The sequence below is a fragment of the Sabethes cyaneus genome, chromosome 3, assembly GCF_943734655.1.
Source record: "Sabethes cyaneus chromosome 3, idSabCyanKW18_F2, whole genome shotgun sequence".
Taxonomy (NCBI): domain Eukaryota; kingdom Metazoa; phylum Arthropoda; class Insecta; order Diptera; family Culicidae; genus Sabethes; species Sabethes cyaneus.
Genome location: NC_071355.1, coordinates 147,552,167 through 147,576,350, shown reverse-complemented (window position 1 = coordinate 147,576,350; position 24,184 = coordinate 147,552,167). Strand labels below are relative to the sequence as shown.

At 39.8% G+C, this 24,184-nt stretch overlaps 1 protein-coding gene across 1 annotated transcript; it reads left to right on the top strand.

Moving 5' to 3' along the window:
- Nucleotides 1-6,777: 6,777 nt before the first annotated feature.
- LOC128742492 (D-3-phosphoglycerate dehydrogenase) lies at nt 6,778-10,929 on the top strand. Its single transcript, XM_053838871.1, has 6 exons — nt 6,778-7,016; nt 7,074-7,124; nt 7,885-8,039; nt 9,868-10,220; nt 10,368-10,586; nt 10,704-10,929. Exons 1-6 carry the CDS (start codon nt 6,933-6,935, stop codon nt 10,838-10,840), a joined length of 999 nt encoding a protein of 332 aa, XP_053694846.1. The 5' UTR covers nt 6,778-6,932; the 3' UTR covers nt 10,841-10,929.
- Nucleotides 10,930-24,184: the final 13,255 nt, after the last annotated feature.

Sequence of the window (24,184 nt, the reverse complement as noted above, 5' to 3'; positions counted from 1 at the left end):
CAGTGTTCACTACCATAGACTTAGTTTTTGCTACATTGACTGTGAGACATGCTGCCTGGGAGCTCTCGGAGAGGTCATCTAACTTGCTCTGCATATCGTTTCGGCGTTGTGCAAGTAAAACAATGTCGTCGGCTAGATCTAGGTCATTTAGCTGCTCCATCGTTAGAGGATTCCAAGGCAATCGATTTGGTCTACTGTCATTTGCTCCAACTAATATCTCATCCATAACGATGAAAAACAGAAACGATGATAAAATGCAGCCCCGTCGCACGCCAGCAGTAACCCTTATAGGGTCGGACAGGACGCCGTTGTGCAAAACCTTGCACGAGAAGGCCTCGTACTGAGCCTCGATGAGATGGACTAGCTTATCTGGAACTCCTTTGCGCCTATTTTTTTTTGTATCAAAGTTGGCTATTTTTATCACTGCGACCATTTGTTTGATCTATTGTGATATATCCCCCATTTTACTATAGCTATGTTGTCAGGATGACGCACCACTATTAGAAGCGACCGTCATTGTTTGACTAATAGCATTTGTCCAGTCCGGTGATACATTTCGGATGAAGTGAACTACCGTACTGGGAACGGCTCGGACAATGTCCTGTTATTAGACCAGTATAGATGCTTAGATCTTTCTTTGAAAGCTCCAGTATTTTGCGAGTCATAGGGTCTTTTTCTAATTCCTGTCGTAATAAGTAAAGCCATTCTAATTTTCATCATTTGCTGGATGGATTTAATAAATACGCCAAAAGTTCTTGTGCTGATTTGACTAAAACACACTTACCTTCCGATCCGTGAACTTTGAAATCACTGAAAAGCGACTATTAAAGCATATTATTGAAATTACGCAATTGACTTTATTGCTAAAATTCGTCGTACCGTTTTAAAATCCGTCCATCAAAATTTTTCATCGTCCGAACTAAAAATCACAACAATGTTTACGAAGCTAACGCGCATGTATTTGTGCAGGACGGCATGACAAATGTTATTCTACAACATTTCTGCAGGTTAGGCAAGTTTTCCTGGCTGTAGAATAACGACAATGCCTTGCGTGAGTTATTTTCATTTATGAATGACGGAAATTAGAACGATTAGTCGACATTGTCTTCTTCGTCGCACGAAAAAACGTAGGAAATTTGGCTGGTAGGACTTCTTTAATGATAAAAAGCATTTAAATAGATCTCAGCTCACTTTGATTGATCGCGTATGATAGACAACTAACTAAAATATTAGGGAATAACTAGTTTTGCATTGTGTGTCATAAAAATGCTGATATTTTTAATAATTTGTGTTGGATAGGACGGGAATAGGCAATTACGACGATGTAGCAACATACCCTATAAATGTTTGGAGAGGTAAACCCTTTCGACTGCCTAGCATTGAAAGTGTTATTCCAATTTGATTCCACTTTCGTACATTCCCATGCCTTCAGCTCCATTTTTAGGGCAGAAGCAGATAGGTCGCAAAAGGGCTCAGGTCCTATAAATTGATGAGAAGATCCGAGTCTTGCAAGCGCATCAGCCCTCTCATTTCCATCAATTCCACAGTGACCTGGGACCCAATATAAGTTGATTTGGTTACGGAAAGACAATTTTTGGAGTGATTGAATACATTCCCAGACGTGTTTTGATGTGCATGTCGCATTTAGATCACTTAGAGCTGCTTGACTATCGGACATGATGCATATATTTGAATGTCTATAGTTTCTGCGCAAGCACACAGTAGAACACTCTGGAATTGCTTGAATTTCAGCTTGGAATACAGTTGGCCATCTACCCATAGAAATTGAAATGTCTATTGCTGGGCCAGTTACTCCTGCTCCCACTTGGTTGTCCATTTTTGAACCATCTGTGTAAAAAACAGTCGAGCCTTGGCGAAGATCGGGACCACCGTCTCCCCAGGAATCACGCCTAGGCTCAAATACACGAAAAAATCGGTCAAAGTTGTATTTTTTCGCCATCCAGTCTTCATTATTGGAGACTGGATTCATTACTGCCTTGTGCTGAAGACTGTAGAACAATAAATTAAAATTATTGATTACCAGAGGATTAATACTAATAGTCTTTAGAATACTGAGATGACCTGTACGATCACCATCAAAGAGGTTCATAGATCTTTTGATCCTCAGAGCACTCTTTTCAGCTTCTAATTGTATGAACTGATGCAGTGGAAGCACATAGAGTAAAGCATCCAATGCCTTCGACGGTGTGCTTCTCATTGCACCTGTTATTGAGAGAGTGGCTAGCCTTTGAAGTCTTTCTAGCTTTTTCTGAGTAGCTTTTTCTTTTGTTTTTGGCCACCAGACCGTGGCATAGGTAATCCTGGGTTTTACAATAGCCGAATAGATCCACTGGATCATCTTCGGTTTCAGTCCCCATTGCTTACCAAAAGTTCGTTTACATATCCATATAGCATTTGTAACTTTGTTTACAGCTTGCTTTTGAGTTGTCTGTCAAGAAATACTCCAAGGTATTTGACAGTGTCTGAAAGTTTCAAGAGTGTTCCTTTCAAACTTATGTTGCTCAATGTTACTTTTTTCCTTCTCGTAAATGGTATGATAGTAGTCTTATTGGCATTAATGTTGAGGCCCTGCTTATCACACCATGATGAAATAAAATTTAAAGCAATTTGCAGTCGGTCAGCGATGATAGAATCAAATTTCCCACGAACAATTACGACTATATCATCTGCGAAGCCAATTATTTCGAAGCCTAAGGCTGTCAACTGTTGAAGAAGATCATCAACTATTAAAGACCACAATAGAGGTGATATTACGTCTCCTTATGGGCACCCTTTCATTGCTCTAACGCTAATGGATGTACTTCCACGTTTTGCTGATATATCTCGTTTTGATAACATTTCGCCAATCCAGTGGATAACGGATACATCGAAACCACGTTTCATCATAGCCGCAATCATTGAACTATGGGATGAGTTTTCAAATGCGCCTTCTATATCTAGGAAGGCTGCTAGTGATATTTCTTTCGCTTCAAAAGACTTTTCTAGCTTCCTTACCCTTTGCGACTAAATGCGCCCCAGATGTTTTCGTGGTTGAGTCGAGTTCGAGTTGAGTTGAGTGATATGGTCTACACATGATCGGCCAGCACGGAATCCAGTTTGCTACCGCCGGAGAGTAGCGTCGATCTTCTCCTGGATCCGGTTGAGGCTTCCCTTACAGAGTACTTTGAGAGTAATACAGAGTAACGTGATGCCACGCCAGTTACCGCATTCAGTTATCTCCTTTCTTAAGGACTTTGACCAATATGCCCTGCATCCAGTCCACCGGCAAAGTTGCGGTTTCCCATATATTGCCGAAAAGCTGATGCATCATCTGAGCTGACAAAGATGGGCCAGCTTTGAGTATTTCGGCTGAAATACAGTCTATCCCTGGCGCTCTATTGGATTTCATACTCTTGATGGCTGCTACAATTTCATCCAGCGATGGCGCCTCTGAGTTGACGCGAATAATTCGACGAATTGTAGGTGTCATACGCTGCTGGTTTTGTTGGTCTCTGACAATTGAAATTCGGAAGAGTTGTTCAAAATGTTCAGTCCATCGCTTAAGCTGTTCTGTACGGTCAGTCAGTAGCTGACCAGCTCTGTCCTTTAGCAGCATCTTTTATTCATCCTGGCACCACTAAGGCGGCGAGAAATATCGTACAACAAACGGATATCACCATTGGCGGCGGCGGTTTCTCCTTGTTCGGCTAGGGAGTTAGTCCAGGCTCTATTGTCCCGCCTACAAGCACGTTTAACAGCCCTCTCCAGTTCGGCGTATCCTTGACGGGCAGCTGTCTTAGCCGATCTGGTCCGCGCTCGCTCAATGCCGGCTTTCGCCTCTCTCCGCTCGTCGATCTTCCTCCAAGTTTCATCCGTAATCCACTCCCTCCGCCCGCTGCGCTTTGCCGAAGGTTTCATCACTGGCCGTCTCAGTAGGAATCCAACTCCTCTTTCTCGAGTAGCATTTTCACCTCGTATGCCAGAGTAGAGCAAGACTTGCCCGGATGATGTCCTGTATTCGCCAGTACCCGGCCAGCGGACCTCGCTCAGCCCTAGGATTTCAAGCTTCAGGCGGCTTGCTTCCCTTAAAAGTTGAACCAGCTTGCCCTGCTGGGCAAGGATCAGTATATTCCATGTTCCGATTCGCGTCTGTGTTTTCATGCTAAAGGTCGTTGCTAATAATCCAGAGAGATTTCTTCTTTCATTTTTGGAAACTTTTTTTGTGTTCCGGTACAGTAGGCTGTTAACCTAAGGTCCTTATCCCGCTGATGGGGCTGCCATCTTAATGTGGGCGGGAGCCACTGTGCCCCCTTTCCTGTTAGCATACGACAACTGAAGTTGCGTACCCCAGCCGGCACCTCGTGGAGGTAGGCATAGGAGTTAATGAACAGAGGTCATGGAATGCACCCATAGAAGTGATTAAAAAGGATATAAAAGGAGAAAGTTGGGATATAAAACGGGAAGAAACAGAAAAAAGAAAAACGGACTAAGGAAAAATGTAATACGGAAGAAAAAAAGACGAAAAACGGGAGATACAAGAGGAAAACTGGAGAGGAAAGTGAAAAAAGAGAATAAAAACAGGTTAAACGTGACAGAAAAGACGGAAAAATTGGCCATCAAAAACACGAAATAAAGAACAGGCGAAGACGAAAAACGGAAGAAAAGGAGATAAAAAGAGTTAGGAAAAAAACAATAACTGGAAACGCAAAAAAAGGGGAAAAAGAGAAAAGAAAACACTGAAAACGGGAAAGAAAATTACAAAAAACGAGTGAAAACCGTGACGAAAAACGAGGAAGCAAACGAAAAAAAACGGAAACAGAAATGAAACCAGAAATACGAGACGAGAAAAGTAGAAAGCGAGAGCAAAGGAATGGAAAGTGAGAGTAAAATCCAAGAAAACGTTACAGAAAAAGAGAAAATCCTAAAAAAAGACAAAAAATAAGAATGGATAAGAGAAAAGGCAGAACAGAAAAAAGAACCAATTTCAGCTAAAATTTCAAGTCCAATTTCAAATAAAAACTTCAAATATGGTTTTAGGTTTGATTTCATGTTTAGTTCCAAATAAAACTCCAGTCCAAATTGAGTTTATTTTTGAATCCAATTTGAAGTGCAATTTCCAGTTACATTCGAAGTAAAGCCTCAAGCCCAAATTCTAGTCTTATTAAATGCGCTATGTCAAGTCAGATTTTAATTCTAATTTCAACTTTAGTTTCTAGATCAGTTCCGAGTCTAATTTTTAGTCCAATTTCAACTTTGATTTTATATCCATTTGCACCCGTAAGTGTTTTTGTGATACGGTCTGTTGCTGCTTCGTCGTAATTGCCTATTCCCGTTCTATCCAATACAAATAATTATAAATATTAGTGTTTTTATGACATACAACGTAAAATTTGTTATTCCCTAAAATTTTAGTTTGTTGGTTATCGTGTGCGATCAATAAAAGTGAGATTTATTTAAATGCTGTTTTTCATTAAGGAATTCCTACCAGCCAAATTACGCACCTGTTACGTGCGACGAAGAAAAAAATGTCGATTGGTAATCGTTTCAATTTCCCTCATTCATAAAATGAAAACAACTCACATTGTTGGTATTCTGCAGCCGGGAAAACTTGCATGATCGGCAGAAATTTTGTCAGCGTGACATTTATCGTGCTGTCCTACACAAATACATGCGCGCTAATTTCGTAAACATTGTTGTGATTTTTGACTCGTACGATGGAAAATTTTGATGAACTTATTTTAAAACGGTACGACGAATTTAAGAAATAAAGTCAGTTGCGTAATTTCAATAAAATGGCTATAATAACCGCTTTTTAATAAAATTAACGTGCACGTATAGGAAGGTAAGTGTGTTTGAGTCAAATCAGCACAAGAACTTTTGGATTATTCGTTGAATCCATCCAAAAAATGATGAAAATGGAATTGGCTTTCCCTAGTACGACGGAAATCAGCCATAAACCCTATGTTTGATTTGGAAGGTTAAAATTATGAAATGTAAATAAGGATGTAACGTTATTCTCTAAAACAAATAGAATACATTGTGACAGACCTAATGATTTTGGAACCTAGGTATGCTAAAGAAGATAGGTGCGGCCAAACTTTTTATTCTATTGCATTGTGTTTTACTTTTTATGAGTGTTAAAGGATTTGGCATCACAAAATTCAAAATTCTTCGACTTAGATAGTCGTACAACGAGGTTTTATGTGTTTTACAGTTTCGATACAACTATTTCAATGGTTTGAAATGTGTATATTACATAAGTATAAAACACTGAGTCAGAATAGGAATCTTTCAGACAATCCACTGATAATGCAAAACCCTCTTGAGGCAGTTGGAAACTACCGATTAAGAGGTAGCCATGGTGATAGCATGCGGAGCAAGACGTACAGAAAGTGATAGTGAAAACAAGGTTGTAACTTGTAAACAGGAAAATTTGGGCTGATAGGAGGGGATGCTCCGGGTTGGAAAGAACGGGATCGGGTTTGGCTTGTCGAAAGTTGCCTTCGTCATATCGGAGTGTCAGTATTGGTAGAGGCTCAACTTAATACATATTTTGACGTGATCGATGTTCGAAATTGTAATTTAATTCTTTCGCCGGCTTCTTGCGTTAGCCAGTACTGGTTATTTACATTCATGTTTTTGATGCGATGGTGCAAGTGCGCATCAATACTGTCTAGTATTGGTATTTATACTTATAGGACCGGTTTCTAGGGTTCTGTTTGTCACTCTTTATGCAGTACAAATAGCTGACAAGGCCTCATTGCTGGCGAAAGCGTCACTAGTTGCAGTCTGGAAGTGCATCGGAGCAGTTATTCAATGTGCTTAGTGGTAATTGATCTCAATTGAAGTGGCTTTGCATTTAGATTGTGCTCAATTAAAGAAGAAAACAAAGAAAGTGTGTGGTGAATATTGACCTGATCTTGTAAAATAAAATGCCGGTTCAAATTAAGAATGTACTTGTATGCGATGCCGTCGATAATTCATGCGTCAAGTTACTCCAGGATCATGGAATTCATGTCAGTTGATTTGTTAAAGTGCCTAGAGAACTCCATAATAACGGTTTATATTCGCAGGTTGATTACAAGCTAAAACTTAGCAAAGATCAACTGGTGAAGGAAGTTAAGGTAAGGAATATACAATTACAATATACTTGTTATTATACCTAGTAAATTAAAACACTCAGTAACACTTTAATAAGAGAACACATTATTGAATTTAAAAACGCATGTAGTTTTAATGTGTTAATTATTACTGTAAATGTTTTAGTTTATAGTGTTATGCAATCTAAAAAAGAGTCAAAAATGCAATCTAATAAAGAATCAAACGCGATAAGCAGTGTTTCCGAATATTGAACAAGCACTTGTTCGTTGCAACACGTGTTTTATCTTCACCAAGTCGTAAGGAAACAATAATTGGCAGCTAAATTCGGCGTTCCCCTTATTTACATTCCAGATATGTAACATGTTGGTTGGCTAATAAAAAAATTTCCGATAACCAGACCAGACCATACCAGAAGATTCTCAAATACCCACAGTCAGTCTAAGTCGCATTTGTTGAATTATTAGGACATCCACCGCTCCCGCTTCCTGTAGACAAATTCCCAATCCATCAAAGCTAGAGTGCCAAAATTCCGACAATAAATACAGCAACGACAATAATTGTCAACATTTGCTGACAGAACTAGTCAATGGTGGTTATTTTTCTCGTAGTGAGTGACAAATCGACAACTTCTTTCCCCATTCATCGGAAACGGATGCTTATTTGTCCAACATTGAATGCTCCCCAAAATGACATAGATTGTATTCCTTTCCTCCATCAAAGTAAATTGATGATCGCCTCGTCATAGCGCGGTGGTATTTATTTTATGCCTTTTCATATCCCTAGGGCTATGACGCACTCATCGTACGGTCGGACACCAAAATAACGGCCGAAATACTGGATGCTGGTGCGGGTCGACTGAAGGCCGTGGGACGCGCCGGTGCTGGAGTCGATAACATTGACATCGAGGCCGCAACGAGAAATAATGTTTTGGTTTTAAAGTAAGTACACTTTCGGAAGAAAAGAGAAAAATGAAGAAATGAAAAAAAGTTGGCTTTCTCCTATCAACAGAGTGTACACGAGAAAAGAAGCAAAAAATAATAAATTAAGTAATATTTGTACATTTTTTTTGAATATGGTAGGTACATGAATTGGAACAAGTTACTATAATAGAAAAAAAGCGTCTAAAGTGGGACACTTTTTTCAAAAATTTAAAAAATTTTTGGTGATAGGTACCAACGAGCTCTTTCATTTGAAAGATACCCGGATATAACTTTCTGGTGATCTGTAAAAAAGTTTCAACAGATTTTCAATAGAGTTTTTGAATTAATCTTTTAATAAAACTAAGCATGTTATTGACCTTGTGAACAATCCTGTTAAAATGGTTGGCGAATGTCAGTTTTGAGGTAAGAATCACTTCTAAATCTCTTACTTTACTACATTTTTCTACAGATTGTTGAAGAGTACAGATCTCCAAGAATACAGTTGAAATCATTTAGTGTATGTTTTCTTGTATATGATATGATGTGGCGTTTTTCAATATTCAGATAATCAATTGTAAAAAATGTCAATCTCCTGCTGGATTAATTGGAGGTCTAATTGAGTTGCAATTTCCATGTATAGTTTCATGTCATCTGCTTAAATCTATACTTTGAGACGATTCTACATATAATTAACAAAAAGAATGAAAAGTGTGTTGAGAACTCTTGCCTTATCTTGATTTTGCCACTTACCGTTCGACGATTTGGCCTTGAACCTTGGGCCCAAAGACAGCCGCTTTCCTTCACAAGAATGGCGACCTTGTCTGCAATGTCGCACCCAGATGGCTTTTATCGTTGATTTTGGCTCCTTTTTAGTCACAACGTATAGAGATACACCTTTACTTGGCCAAGCAGGTGATTCTTCCGCTACTGGCTGGCGCCAGCGATCACTAATCCTCGAACTGAGAACTTTTGTATGGCAATCAGACGCGTTGGGCGACCGGAACCAACCGACCAAGAAAACTGAACAGCTTTACACGCACAAACGGCACTCTTTCGCACTTCGATAGTACCGCGGGGATTACTCAACCGTTCGACGTTAACGGCCGACCGACGTGGCCAATTCGCACAATCCGATGATTCACACGAAAGAAGAATAGAACGAGCGGGACCGCACGGGAAAGTTCTGATTATCGCTTCCTTTTTTAAGCAGAAGTTCCTCCCTCCTATTTTTCACGTCCGAACACGTTCCAAGTCTTACTACAATGGTGCCAACTTTTAACCACGACAGGTTTTTTGACGTTCTTTCCTCGGCGATTTGCGTTATGGGCCGTAGTGTGTGTGCAGGATTTTGATCGGGGGGGTAGTCCTGTGGCGATTTACGCACTGAGCGCAAATAGCTTCTCGTTTTTTGTGGCAAAAGCAATTTCTACGCTACAAGTGAAGGACCTAAATGAGAGCCCTGTGAAACCCCGGATGTTACCTTAACTGGATCAGAAAAGTGTCCATTAAATCGGACAATCAGCAGCCTGTTTGTCAAGTAAAATTTAATCCAGGTTTGGATTTTTGCCTCAAATTGCAAACGTTCAAGTTTGAATATTAGCAGATGGATATCAACCCTTTCGAAAGTTTTACTAAAATCAGTGTACAGAGTTTCAACGATATTCCCCTGTTCATAGAAGCAAGTGAAGGGCTCTTTGTGTAGCTACGTCTATTTTTATGAGTGTACTGATATCCATAATTTTTTGTTTGGTATCACTAAGAATAAATCCTTAACAGCAGCAGTATCAAAACTAGTAGGTACACCGAACAGAGAAATAATCACACATTTTGTTTATTTTTCCGGCAGCACACCCGGTGGAAATTCAATCTCGGCATGCGAATTGACATGTTTCCTAATTGGAGCGTTGGCACGACCCATCTGTCCGGCGGCTGGTAGCATGAAGGAGGGTCGTTGGGACCGTAAGCTATATTCCGGGTCCGAGCTCTACGGTAAGACACTTGCAATCCTGGGCCTCGGGCGGATTGGACGTGAGGTTGGCACGAGGATGAAGGCATTCGGAATGCGCATCATAGGATTTGATCCGATTACCACGGCGGAGGAAGCTGCAGCCGCCGGTATCGAGAAGATGGAGCTGGAGCAGATTTGGCCGCTTGCTGATTATATTACCGTGCACACTCCGCTGATTCCGGCAACGAGAAGTTAGTTTCATCATACAAAACAAAACTGTTGCACATTAGCTGTTTTGCAAAAAACTCATTTCTATATTGGTTCCGTTGAATTTTTTAAGCAGGGTCAACACCGACTCCGACAATATAAATATCATTCAAGTATCAATTCGCTTTCAGATCTAATTTCATCGACCACGTTGGCCAAGTGCCGCAACGGCGTCAAGGTAGTGAATGTGGCACGTGGCGGCATTGTGGACGAAGCCGCATTATTCGATGCACTGGAGAGTGGGAAATGCGGCGGAGCTGCAGTTGATGTGTATCCAGAAGAACCACCGAAATCAGACACCACTAAAAAACTCATCAATCATGCGAAGGTCGTCGCTACACCACATCTGGGTATGTAGAAAGCTATAATTTGCTAACTTTTGTCACTGCCGGAATCAGTCTGGGTGGAGGCGTGAATTTTTGTTCTACTGATACCTATTTGTTATTTTTCCGGTGGAAAACAAACAGGCGCAAGTACGTCAGAAGCCCAGGTGCGCGTCGCGGTCGAAGTAGCAGAGCAGTTTATAGCACTGACGGGCACGTCGAAGCAGTATACACAGTATGCCGGTGTCGTCAACCGGGAAATATTGAAGAATGTCTTTTGAATCAAATTGAAGCAGATAATTTTGTTAACTTCAATAAAAGCAACAGTTGACTAATAATCGATGTTTCTAATTTTGTCATAATTCAATAAAGAGATTACGATTATTTTTGGATGATGTATCCTGTCGTTATCACGCTATGACAATCCCCTTATGGGCTAATAAACTTTTGTGGAAAAATATTCGCAATCAAAAACAAATTCAAATTCACAGCTTCACAGAAGTATTATACAGATAAACAGTCTTATTCGGTATTTCGATGTATCGGCATATCGAACGAAAGTGGATGGCAGGTATGGTCCGATCACTTCGACTCAATTTTGATTCCTTTGAGTACCGTCCCAGCCAGGCAAAATTCACAAAGTTTTGTATGGGACATTTGTAGAACTAGTTATTATCTACAATTTTGTCAAATAAAGTTTTGCTGTTATGCAGCAAAATTGTAGATAATAACTGGTTCTACAAATGTCCCAAACATAACTTTGTCAAATTTTGCTCGACTGAGACGGTACTGTCAAATGAATCAAAATTGAGTCGCCAAATGCCTGTATCTTGTGTATCAGTTTGTTATAAGTTGTAGTTCTACAGGCCGGATTCGATTATCCGGGGATTCGATTATCCGGGTTTTTAGACTCGATAATCCGGGTGAAAAAAATTTTTTTTTTCAATGATTTTATTTTAAACCTTATTGTTATAATTTTCATGCTACATGATGATTCCAACCTGACAAGTGTTGATTTACCTCCCTAAAGCTACAAAATTCCTTTCTTATATCCCTTTTATCGGCGAACAAACCAAAAATAAATCCTGCGATGATGGAATCATTTTTTTACTTAAAAATCATCATCATCATCATCATCATTATCATCGTAATCATCAATAAATTTTTTTTTATGACTTTAGGGGAGATTGATCAATAAAAAAACATTTATAATACCTAAATATTGAAAAACATAACATACAAAAATTAATATTGTACCAAAGAAAATCATCAGTGGAAAGTGAGAAAGGAATTTTCTGACTTTTAGGAAGATAGACCAATAATGAATAAAACATTTCTGATACCTAAAAGTAAAAAAACTTGACATACCAAAAAAAATTGTACCAAAAATGATGATTCGATTATCCGGATGGTTCGATTATCCGGGCTGAAAATAAAAATGATCACCCGGATAATCGAGTCCGGGCTGTATAAAGAATTAAACGATCAAGTCACAATCGCACATCCTATGGTGATTGGCGGCGATATCACATTTTGTAGATTTTCGAGTGGCTTGTAGCACCAGATAACTTTAGATAACTGACTGGAAACTACACACCAGTTGACCAAAAACTTGTTCAAAACATAAAATATTTGTCATTAAACGCAAAACTTTTGGCTAAACATAAATAAAGGGTGTTCCACATCAAATTGCACCACGGAAGAAACGCTGTAAAAAATTACCTAATTGATTGATCCTTTTCAAACTTTTGGACAACAAAATATAACTCATTAGTAAGCTTTTGGCATTTTTGTTTCATTCAACTTCAATACCATAACCGTATGCTCGCACCTAACGATTCACTTCACTCAAAAAGTTTTGTACAACCTAGCTGCAGCTTCATCTGTACGGAAATCCACTTTTTCTTCTTGTCTTCCTCAGACTTGACCTCCTTGGGATGCTTTCGTAGTGCCTACTTCATAATAGCCTAGTGTTTTTCGATGGACCTTAGTTCCAGTGCGTTGGAGGCGTTCATGTCCTTGGGTACGAAAGTGACTTCGTTGGCTTCGTACTACACCAATACATTCTTTGAATATTGGCACGAAGGTAGATCCGGCCAGAAGATCGTAGGGCCCTCGTGTTGCTTCCACAGAGAAGGCAGATGCTTCTATAAACACTCCTTCAGGTGGATCTGCCCGTTTACAGTCCCGGTAGTCACGAACTGCGGACTCCGTTTGCCAAACTATGTAAGTTGGCAAACTATGTAAGTTTCTGCATCGTTACTAACTCTAGAACATCAAACTTGTGCTGGGCTGTGAAGTACAGTAGCCCCGGAAGTTGCCGGAAGTCCGCCTTGACGTAAGTCTTATCATTCATGATGAGAGAAGGCGACTCGCGACATGGTTTTTCGGGTGACGCCATTTTTTACAATTTTCGAAAAACTGATCGCGATAAAAATAGATTGTAAACAATACACTTTAAACTACTTCTATTCAAATTTTCAAGAGAAAATACCCAATGGGTAATTTTCTACAGTGTTTCTTCCGTGGTGGGATTTGATGTGGGACACCCTTTAGTATCTCCTTATTCGTATATCGGCGGTGACTAGAGGTCCTAAATATATGAACTCATCAACCACTTCCTGTTCATCGTCATCAATTCTCGGGTAATTTTTCAAATAGACTTATGTGACAATGAGAGATTCTCTTCGTGTCTCCTCTTTTCCGTTTTTTTACGGCGATACTGATGCACTTTAACACATCACCTTTACATGAATCGGTTGCCGAAGTCACTAGTTAGCAAAATGTTTAGAAAATTTCATTTTCTATGCATTTATGCAGCCGTTTAAAGCGGAAGAGAGGAGACGCGAAGAAAATGTCCCATTGTCACATAGGTCTATTTGAAAAATAACCCCAGAATTGTCACTGTCCGTGGGAGATGAACGTCTACCATATAATTGGTTTTTGACGCATTGATTTGTAATGCAATCATCCCCGCCTTCGTTTTTAGCCTAGCGTAGATTGACTGCGTCGTCCCAAGGTTTCTAGTAATGATGTCGAAGTAGTCTGCAAAGGCTAGTAGTTGGCTACTCTTGCTGAAGATCGTTCCTCTCGTTGCGACGCCCGCTCACTGGATCACACCTTAGTTCGCGATACTGAATAACGTACAGAATAATTCATCTCCGCTCTGCGCGATTCGAAGGGACTCGCTCCAGGGTAGCCTTGATCAGCCGCGTCAGTTTATACGGAAAACCGTTCGCGCTCGACTCTATCGCACGCGGCCCTGGAATCCATGAAGACTCCTGGCATTTCTGAAGAATTTGAGTCGGAGAGTGAAAATTTGTTCTGTAGTAGCACGGGCCTCCTTAAAATCCGCATAATACTGCCATACGAATTATCTTGCTATTGGGGATAGACGACGTAACATAATCTGGGAGAGCAGCGTTGATCAGTGTAATGCCGTGGTAATTACAACAATCGCCCTTTGCATAGATGGGACAATCACACATCCCATTCATTCCTCCGGTAGCTTCTCCTCTTCACAAATCCTTGAAATTATCGAGTGAAGTACCATTGCTAGTGGTTCTTTGACTGGAGTTTTTGGAGCATCTTAGTAGAAAGTAGTTCAAAAACAGACGCTGATGAAGCCTGTAAGTCGTAGGTGAAATACGTATCTGTCGCGAAGAAATATACATAGAATTTAATTGGATAAGTTTTGTTTTATTTAATTTCAGGCAGTGGTCTCTTCTAGTTTTGCAGAGTTCTGCCGGGAGTCGGTCCTTACCGGCGGCTTCATTATTCTTTAGTTGTTTGATTTCTCGCCTAATCTCTGAGATCGGGAGCCGACACGCTGTTATCGTTTGTAGGCACTCCTAGGTTAACTTCCGCTTAGTCTCTTTTGTTATATCACCATCGAGATGCCCTACAAAGAACTGCTTCCACCTGGCGAATACCTCGTGTTTGTTTGTTTCATCGAAACTTGGCCAAAATCCTGTGGCAATGCTTCGATAGCTTTCCCAAGATTCTTTTTCCATCGCTTGTTTGAATTCCCTGTCAAACCAATCATTTCTTGTACTCGAGGTTTCTTCTCCTTGTACCGCGGTTGCCGCCTCATTTATTTATTTATTTATTATAAATTATATTCATCTGACTAAGTCTTAATGAAACATATAGCACAAGTCAACAAATTAATATTATATCCAGTCAGTTCTCTTCAATTTTTGCATAAATTTTTCGGTAGATTCACCAAACTCGAACAGTCCTTCAGCCTGCGTGAATGCCCGGATATGGTTCGATGAAACTCGGTATGCAATAGCGCCGTGGTACGTAAATGTCTTTGCGATGCACGAAAGTTTAGTTTTGTCAGTAAGGTCGGTGAATCAATGTCATGGTTAAGTATTTTTGCCACTCGCGTTACCTGTTGAACTTTGCGGCGCCGTTCCAAAGTGTCTAAGTCTAGCAGGCGACATCGTTCTTGATACGGTGGAAGGTTATCAGGATCTCTCCAAGGCAAATCCCTTAGGGCCATACGGATAAATCTTCTTTAAATGCGCTCGATTCTTAAAATCCAGGTGAGCTGATAGGGCTGCCTGATCATACTTGCATTTCAAGCACAGGACGGACTAACGCACAATATAACGATTTTAGGCAGTGAGGATCCTTGAAATCTCTCCCAATTTTAAACCCAATAAACCCAAGCTGTCGATATGCTTTCGAAATAATAGCAGAATAGTGAAGGTTGAACGTAGGTTTGGAGTCGAGTACGATGCCGAGGTCGCTAACGTGATCCACCCACCGGAGAGTACTCCCGTCTATGTTATCGTCGAAGATAATTGGGTTCTGGATGCGGTGAAATGTGATTACCTCACATTTTCCTATGCTTACAATCAAGTAGTTCAACTTGCACCAGTTCACGAAGACGTCTAGTAATTCTTGCAGCCGGAGACAATCGTCGATGGAACGCACGGGAAGAAACAATTTAATTTAATTTAATCAGCGTAAATAAGTGCGCATCAGGCTTCAAGCCTTGTAGTCACGTCGTTGAAAAATAGAATGAAGAGCAAAGGTCCCATGTTGCTTCCTTGGGGTACACCAGATTTATTGGTGAACACACACGAAACGGCAGATTATAGTTTAACTTGCAAGACTCTGTCGCTCAAATATGAACTAATCCATGACAATAGCCGCTGTGAGGGCCCCAGTCGCTGAAGTTTTCGTAGAAGGATACGGTGGTCGATACGGTCAAATGCAGATTTCAGGTCAGTGTATACTGTGTCCACTTGTGCTTTTTCCTCGAATAGCACAACGCACGTGGAAGCGAAATCGAGTAGGTTAGTTGAGACCGAACGCCGGCATAAACCCGTGCTGGTAGAAGGATATATAGTTCTTCGTACGATTGAGAATTTCACTGCTTACGATAATTTCAAAAAGCTTGGAGCCAGCAGACAAGCTTGTGATACCTCTGTAGTTCCGTACATTTCGGCGATCACCACTCTTATGGACGGGGAACATGAAGGATTGTTTCCAGATACCAGGAAATTTACCTTGCGTAAAGGATTTGTTGAAAATGCGACACAGTGGCGTAGATAATTCTGATGTGCAGCAGCAAAAAATAGCAGCAGGAATTCCATCGGGCCCCGCGGAGAAGGATCGCTTCAACTTACGTACTGCTTCAAAACCATTATTGGGGTAATTTCAGAGGTGTCGAGGTCAACTAGTCCTTCTGGAACGTTTACCGCAGCCGATTCAGCTTCAGTATCAGTAGCGAACGTATTGGAGAGCACAGAGGAGAAGAAAGATGCGAACATTTCACAGGAGTCCATGACGGAACGCGCCTCGGAGGCGTCAAGATAAACATTAGCAGGAATAGAAGCACTTTTGCGTTTCGAGTTGACAAAACTCCAAAAACCTTTTGGGTTCCTTCGCAGGTCAGTTTGTACACGGAGAACATAAGACTTGTACAGGGAAGCGGTGAGTTGGCGATATTCGTCACTAGTCCGTTTGAATTCATGTTTCGATTCTGCGGATCTACGTTGTCGATGCTTACGAAGATAAGCGTTACGTGCTCGTTTTAGTGAACGTAAACGACTAGTACCCCAAGGCGGTGTACGACGTTGTTTGACAAATGGTAAGTTAGATCAGAGCCACAGGTTGATAGTGCCACAGAACAAACTCACCATTTCATATAGCTTTTTCATACCAAGTAAACCTTCCCAGTCAAAGTTCCGTAAATACTGTGAGAGCAAGTCAAAATCTATTTTGCGATAGTTCAATTATCGGTGTTCAATTTCGGGTGGCGAGTAATACTCGAGATAACCATTAATAACTGGTAACGAAATCAACAACGGAGGATTATGAGTGTCAACGGAAAGCAGTGGTGCAACACACGTGCCAACGGACGGATACAGCATGGTCTGCAGAATGGAAAACTAAATCGAGTACTCTACCAAGCTGATTACGCTCCAGATTAGCTTGTTGGAGGTTGAGAAAGTTCATTGACAGCCGAGCGTATCTTGCTCCATCCGTGTTCGAGGGTCGAAGCGCCTAGCTTCACAGAGAAAGGTAGATCTTCATTTAGTACGCGCGTAGTTTTCGGAAACTAGCCGGTTGCCTAATTGCCGAGCGTTTAACCGAGGAAGACGGTTTTATCGCCAGGCATATACCGTCGATAATTTGGAGCTGCTACTAGATAATGATTCAAATTGATATCCGCACCCCGTAGGGAGCGTATGTTGGTGATGTTCGAAAAAACCGGCCATCGATGAAAATATGGTCGATTTGGTTCAGTATTTGTTGATCAGGTGATCTAAAGGTGGCTTTGCGTTATCTTTGCGGGGAAAGAAAGTGTCTTTGATCAACAAGCCTCGGGAAGCTGCAAAGTTGAGACATCGCTAGCGGTTATTGTTCGTGTCGGTGTGCACACGTACACATCCTCTCGTTGATCGCCTTCCAATCTATCACGCGATCCTGCATTCTGCCCATCACTACAAAATCTGTTCCCAGCTCGTTGGTCGCTTCACCGCGCTGGTAAAATTGGGCCTTGCCGCCACGGACCCTCCACTAGTTCGCGACTTTGCGACAGATCTCTTTCAGTATCATCGTTTGTAATTTCGTTGATTGTTCGTAGTATTTTACAATTAGGTAACAATTCGGCAGGACCACTGCGGGGTCTATTTTATGCTTAATGATACGTGCGCAACCGAAGGTACGCAGTGTTATTATTATAAATTCACTAATTTTGATAATCAATTTTCCTTCACAAGTTGAATATGCTAGAGCGATGTCGCTAATATCAGTACTTTACTCTCTCAGTTAGGCCTCACTGCGACTGATGGAAAAGCATGATATTGAAACATCAGCTACGGGAAATGTGTATAATGTCCCCCCCCCCCAAAGAATAAATGGATATATCTCCGTTATACTTCCCCAAATTAACGTTACAGCTACGACAATATGTTGGTATTTGAGCTGAAAACCAATTGCAATTGTTTATTTCGTTTAGTATTGTGGAATAAATATGCTAGGAATTATTTAATAAAAGCACCTAAATGTTGTGTTTCTCGTTTGCGCGGGGTAAAATGCCCCACCTGCAGTATAATATGCCCAAAGCGGTAATTTGAGTATTTCTACCAGTGACAGACCAGCTCTATTTTTTAGAAAGTAAAACTATTTCGGTTGTTTTCAAAATATCGTATGTTTATATAAAATAAACCTAGTTTCGGCCTTCTGGTGCACTTTTTCTTTTCTGCATGGGGCACATTATACTGCAATTATGGCATTTTGCACCGTGTAGTTGAATTACCTGAAATTTGGACGTTGCTAATAAATTATTCCCACCACGGTTACTCTACAATACTAATTGAATTAAATAATGACAATTGACTTCAACTTAGATCTGTTTACCTATGTTTATAGCCACATTTGCAAGGGGGGCAAATTGCACCACCGCAAGTGGGGCATATTGGCCTGCTTTTACTTATTTGAAAAAATATTAAATGCCAAAGCAAATCAAGCGTTTCGTACCGTTATTTTTGGCAGGGATGTCTTTTTGAAGTTCACTTCACGCAATCGAATCGCAACAACCGGTTATTTACAGATTTTGACTAGAAAATAGCTTATGGAAACGACGTCAAAAGTTACATCGGAAGCTGCTCAAAAACAAATTTATTTTTGTATTGTTTTTACAGCATGTGACAACTGTCATACTTACATAGTAGGCTAGTTCCATCAAATACTATGGTTTCTGGGTGGTTTTGCATTTTAATTTCGCTTATTTAGGGAAAAACGAAGGGGGGGCACATTGGCCAGGGGGGGGCACGTTATACACAATTCCCCTATATTGGTAAAGTTGGTGTATTTTTAACCAAACCGGGAATGAGTGCATATTCATTTTAAATATGATAACTAGCATGTATTTAGGGAAGCGCTACATAAAAAGAATAATATTTGGTGAAGGTTTAGGAGAGTTATTCGAAGTAATTGCTGGTTGTCGTAGGTTGACTTTTAAAGAAAATGAAAACATTCAAATTACCAATCACAAATTTGGCGCAATACTTTCTTCGGTTATTACATAATCAACTTACATACTCGTAACAGTTACAGTTAGGATATGTAGGTAATGCTAATATATATTCACACTCCTTAGAAAATAATGAATTTCGCGCGAAATCAGCTTTATATTTTATATAGGTAGGTGCGTGTTACTCCTCAGCACCGTTTCACCGAAATTTGTTTTGTATAACGCAATTCATTCATAAAGCACCTTATTATCAGTGCGAACGCCAGTCGCGCCCAATTTATCATATTTCGCCGCACACCGAACCGGCAACAATTCGCTGCTGTTTGTCAACAACATTATTCTATTCGGAAGTAGCATCCACGTGCTAGGCAGATACCTATGTACATCATATATCCTTCGTGAGAGCATCAACTGCGAGAATAATGACGATAAAAGCTAGCTGAGAGTTAGCACCATCATCAGAATGAGCCGTTACCATTTTTCCCGTCTACGGACGCTGCTCGGAACAGAACCGTCCGTCCGCCGATTGCGTTCATGTGCAAAGATAAGTCAAGCCGCCGCTATATAAAGCAACAAGTATCGGACGGTTCGTCCTCAGTCGGTCGGTGACTTCGGTTTAGTTTCGAACGGAACGGATACGGATATTGTAGGTGTGAGGCATTTAAAAAGTTAGCGAAAAGCTATTACCATTTGTTTCCGCATAATAGAGTCATGTTCATATGTCGTATTGCAAGTGAAAGTGAAATTTATATTTGTTGACTCAATTACCATTGGCAGGATGGGTTGATACTTACCATCCGGCGTGGGTGTTTCGATTGTGAACGATCGTTCTGGTCGTGATACGGACACCTTCTAGACCCCCGGAGAGCTCGAGCGTTGATAAACATAGAAGTGCTAAAACGTGAATGGTGCTTTGCAGCTGGAAAAGGATTACGGCCAATAAAGGATACAGTACAGACGCTTATATTGAATTCACGGTCGAGTTTAAGTGATGTAATTAAATTATCTTTGGGCGTGATGGTTAAGCAGAAGCGTTTGTCTCGATGCTCGTCTGGAGATAAAGAATAAATATCCATATTTTTACGACTGGTTGATTGCCCGATCCTTCGCGGAGAACAGTGTTTACTGCTAGTATTAATTCATGGACCAAGGCCTTAGGATATCATATTGTTGCAAATATTTTTGGGGATTTTTTTTTGAATTTCAAACACCGCTTTCTGTTTAAACCAAAAATTCGTTTCTTGAAGAAAACATTCGCTGCGTTTTTCTTGTCAACCAGAAAACAATCAGAAAACATTTTAATGCTTGTAATCATTATTTAGTAAATAAATGTTACTCCTAAGTTAGCATAAGTTTTCTATTTCATGTTGCATCGTCTAGAAGTTGGATATATAAATAGATGACATTTTAAAAGAAAATGTATTCTCAACAGTTTGATTAATTTCAAGTAGGTACATAATATTGTTTGTAGAAAATTGGCTGTTTTGTTTTTGCAAGAGCTTGAAATAGAGATAGTTATGTTATTTTGAGACTAAACAAAAATGTCGAACATGTCGAAACAACAGATAATAAAGACGCCCCACCGAAAACATAATAACTAAATGTAGTAGGTAGGTGCACATAACAATGTTATTCTCGTTTCAAATTAAAATTCATGAAGCATCATAAAGACGACAAGCTACTCACATTCCGTTGAATCGAATCTAAAACATTTACACCATTCCAACCTTCAGTCGTAGGCAAATGAAAGAACCCTTTTGGATCTGAGTTGGTCAAAGGATCGGAAAAGAGCTAATGGTGCGGCCGCCGTAATTCATTTTTAGTCTTATCTTGCTAATAATTCCGCCTAATTTCACTTATTTCAAGTGCTTTTTCATTAACTGAACCCAAATTGGGAAATTAAAGTAATATTCATTAACTAGAATACTTCGTGACATGCAGCTTTATCAGAAGAATTTTGTAAACACCCGCTACTGTTGTTTAAAATACATGCTCTTTTGATTCGGAATCGACAAAAGTGGTTTGTTCGTTGTGGCCAGTTTTTTTTATTGTAATTGACGGAAGGGCGATTTTGGCACTTTCTGAAGGTGGAACAAAAACCTGCAATAAAATAAATTTGAACTAAATTAGCATTAGGATAATCTCAACATTTGTTATTTGTTATTTATTGATATTTTCGTCCGGCATACATAGTCTTATCTCTTAATGAATAATTAATATTGCTGGACAAAGCCACCTTGAAAAGGCCACAGTGCAGTTTTCAAAGCGGCACAAAAACCCAGCATCTTTCCATACCTATAGTCACAATAATATAAAACTGAACAACTAAGCACACTTTACAATGATTTTAATTAACAGAAAATAGCAGAAGACAAACACTAAAAATTAAAATTACCGTCATCCGGGGCGAGATTGTGCCAAAAAAGCATATATATATTTTTTTTACTTTAGCTCAGTATACACACAATTTAGGAACTAAGTTCATTTTAAACCTGTCAATATATACTAAATTGTTCAATTAACAACTACCGTAGAGATGGTTTAGTGACAATGAAACCTAATTTTACTGGAAGTGCATGAACTTTGGCACAATCTCGCCCCTTCTAGGGGGAGACATTTTGCCAAAAACATAAAGTTTGGCCAAAAACCTAAACAGTGAACATTAGCATGTTAATAAACAATACACATAAATATCAGTATAAAGTAGCTTATATGGGACCATCCATGAACCAAGTGGACTATTAGGGGCAGGGGGTCGGCCAAAAACAACGCATCATACAAAAAGTATGAACGAAAATAACCCGGAGAGGTCTGAAATAACTAAAAATGAGTTCGTAGTCAATGGATAGTCTTTATATAGCCAGTAGCACTTCTAGGGTTAACAAGGGGAAGATATATGAAGGGGTGTATCCTAAGGGGGCATACCTATTTGATCATTTAACAAAAGTAACCATTACTTCGTTCGAGAACCCGCGGCCGCAGAACATGTGGCCTATCCCACCCCCTCTCCCCTCCTTAAAACTGGTACCATATACACGGTATAATATATTCGTCTCACATTAGAGTGTTTATTCAAAGTATCTGAAATTTCCAAAGAAAAAGTAAAAATTAGTTTAAATTATTTAGCAGACCTATGACGCTGTTTGCTCCAAAATGGATGGTGCAATCTAATCTGTCGAAATATTGTGCTCAATAGTAAAGAATGTGAGTGTACTGCCGTATTTTTGTTGTGTATGTGAAATTCACAAATTAGATCGATCATTATGGCTTGGCACAATCTCACCCCCGTGAAGCGTACGAAAAGTACAAAGTTTCGAAAAATATTATTTTCGTAGTCAAAACTTATCCAACGCATAATAACCTTTCAATACATTGTAAATGATTAGTTTATATACCTCCAAAATAGCAAGTTGATGCGATATCTTGATTGGGTTGGTTTATGCGGGACATTTTTTACAAGCGTTATTTCCGAGTATTTTTCATCGCGAACTTTGAAACTCTGTTTAGGCTAACTAGTTTGCTAATATTATCTGTGTTCCATTCTAAATTATGAATAAATATATTATGTTCATCATTATTTTGAATTTACGTGACCAGTTTCTATAGATATAATAAATTTTTACAAATAAACATTTTTGGTTTTTGGCACAATCTCACCCCGGATGGCGGTACTATCATTTAATTATGTTTATGCCAAAGCTAGACGACGGATGAAACAGAAACGAAAATGTGACACAATCAAGACACATTTTAATATATGTTTTGATGCAAACAACACGCTTTCTCATAAGAAATCATAAACAAAATTACGTTTCCTTAAAGCATTGAGCTTCCATCCAATGTACAGATAGGGGTATTAGGGGCATAATGAGCACCCTAACTTGTTGGCTGATTTAAGCATCCAAAATGACTGAATTTTTAAAGTGTCGTCATTGCAAAACATACATTCACTATCGATAATTAAAGGCATACTGTTAACAAATTGAAAAATAATTCACATGATAACGAAAATTGCAATTTGAATTCATGCTTCAAAAACTAAAAATTAGTCAGTGTGTGGGGCACAATGAGCACCCCCTGGGGCATAATGAGCACCCTTATAAAGACATGATTGGAAGGTGTATACAATTACAACAACCACACACACACACACACACACACACATACACACACTCACACACATACATATACACATACATACACACATACATACACATATACTCATACACATACACACCCATACATTCACAAATACAGAACATGTCAAAACGTCGAAAAAACTATCGACCGCTAGTCGCTTAAAGCCAATTGAGCCGCGAAGGTTGCCTCTGGAGCACACAAAGAATATTTCGGGTACCGCTTAGGTTAGCTGTGTTTTGGTGTTGAAGACATAAGCTTTTCCGTTTCTCTCTGCCAGCTGGTATGCGAGGTTTCTGATTTCACGGGTAGTAATACCGTAGCATCGAACCTCCATATACAAAATATGGTCCACCAGCTCTTGTTCTGCAGCGGGAGCGAACACAGTTTTGAAGGAATCAATTAGGCCCACCTTCTGTCCCGAGATTGCCGTTCGTATCGCGTCACATACCGAGCTAACGTCTGCCGCAGAATGCTGTAGTACTTGGCGCCTTGTTTTGTGGATATTCCGTCTCGCTTTACAGTGGTCAAGGCCGCTTACAAGGCCTTTTTTGACCAACTATATCTTCCGAATTCCTTTGGCATATTCATACCATCACTGTAAACATGCATTGACCCGATAAACAAAGAAATTGATTGGTTAGTTAATGCGACATAGTGCTCGTTTCACCCCACCTGAGGGTGCCCATTTCGCCCCCAGTCAAGTAGTTAAAGTAAAAATGGGTTTTTACACTAATTATAGTATAAAATCAAAACTTCAATGAAGGTGAAATTTGAGATACAATGTATACATCATGTTGCAGTGTGCACTTGATAGTTTAAGATATCTAAATGGACGTAAAAGCTTATTTGGTAGTGCACCAAAATTATAATTTTTTCAGCGTCTGAGAACCAAGTTGAGTTTTTTAATATAACTCCGTGTTTTAAAAGGAGAGATCACTCATTTTTTGATAAATAGATACTGTACTACCTACAGCAGTGTTTGGCATGC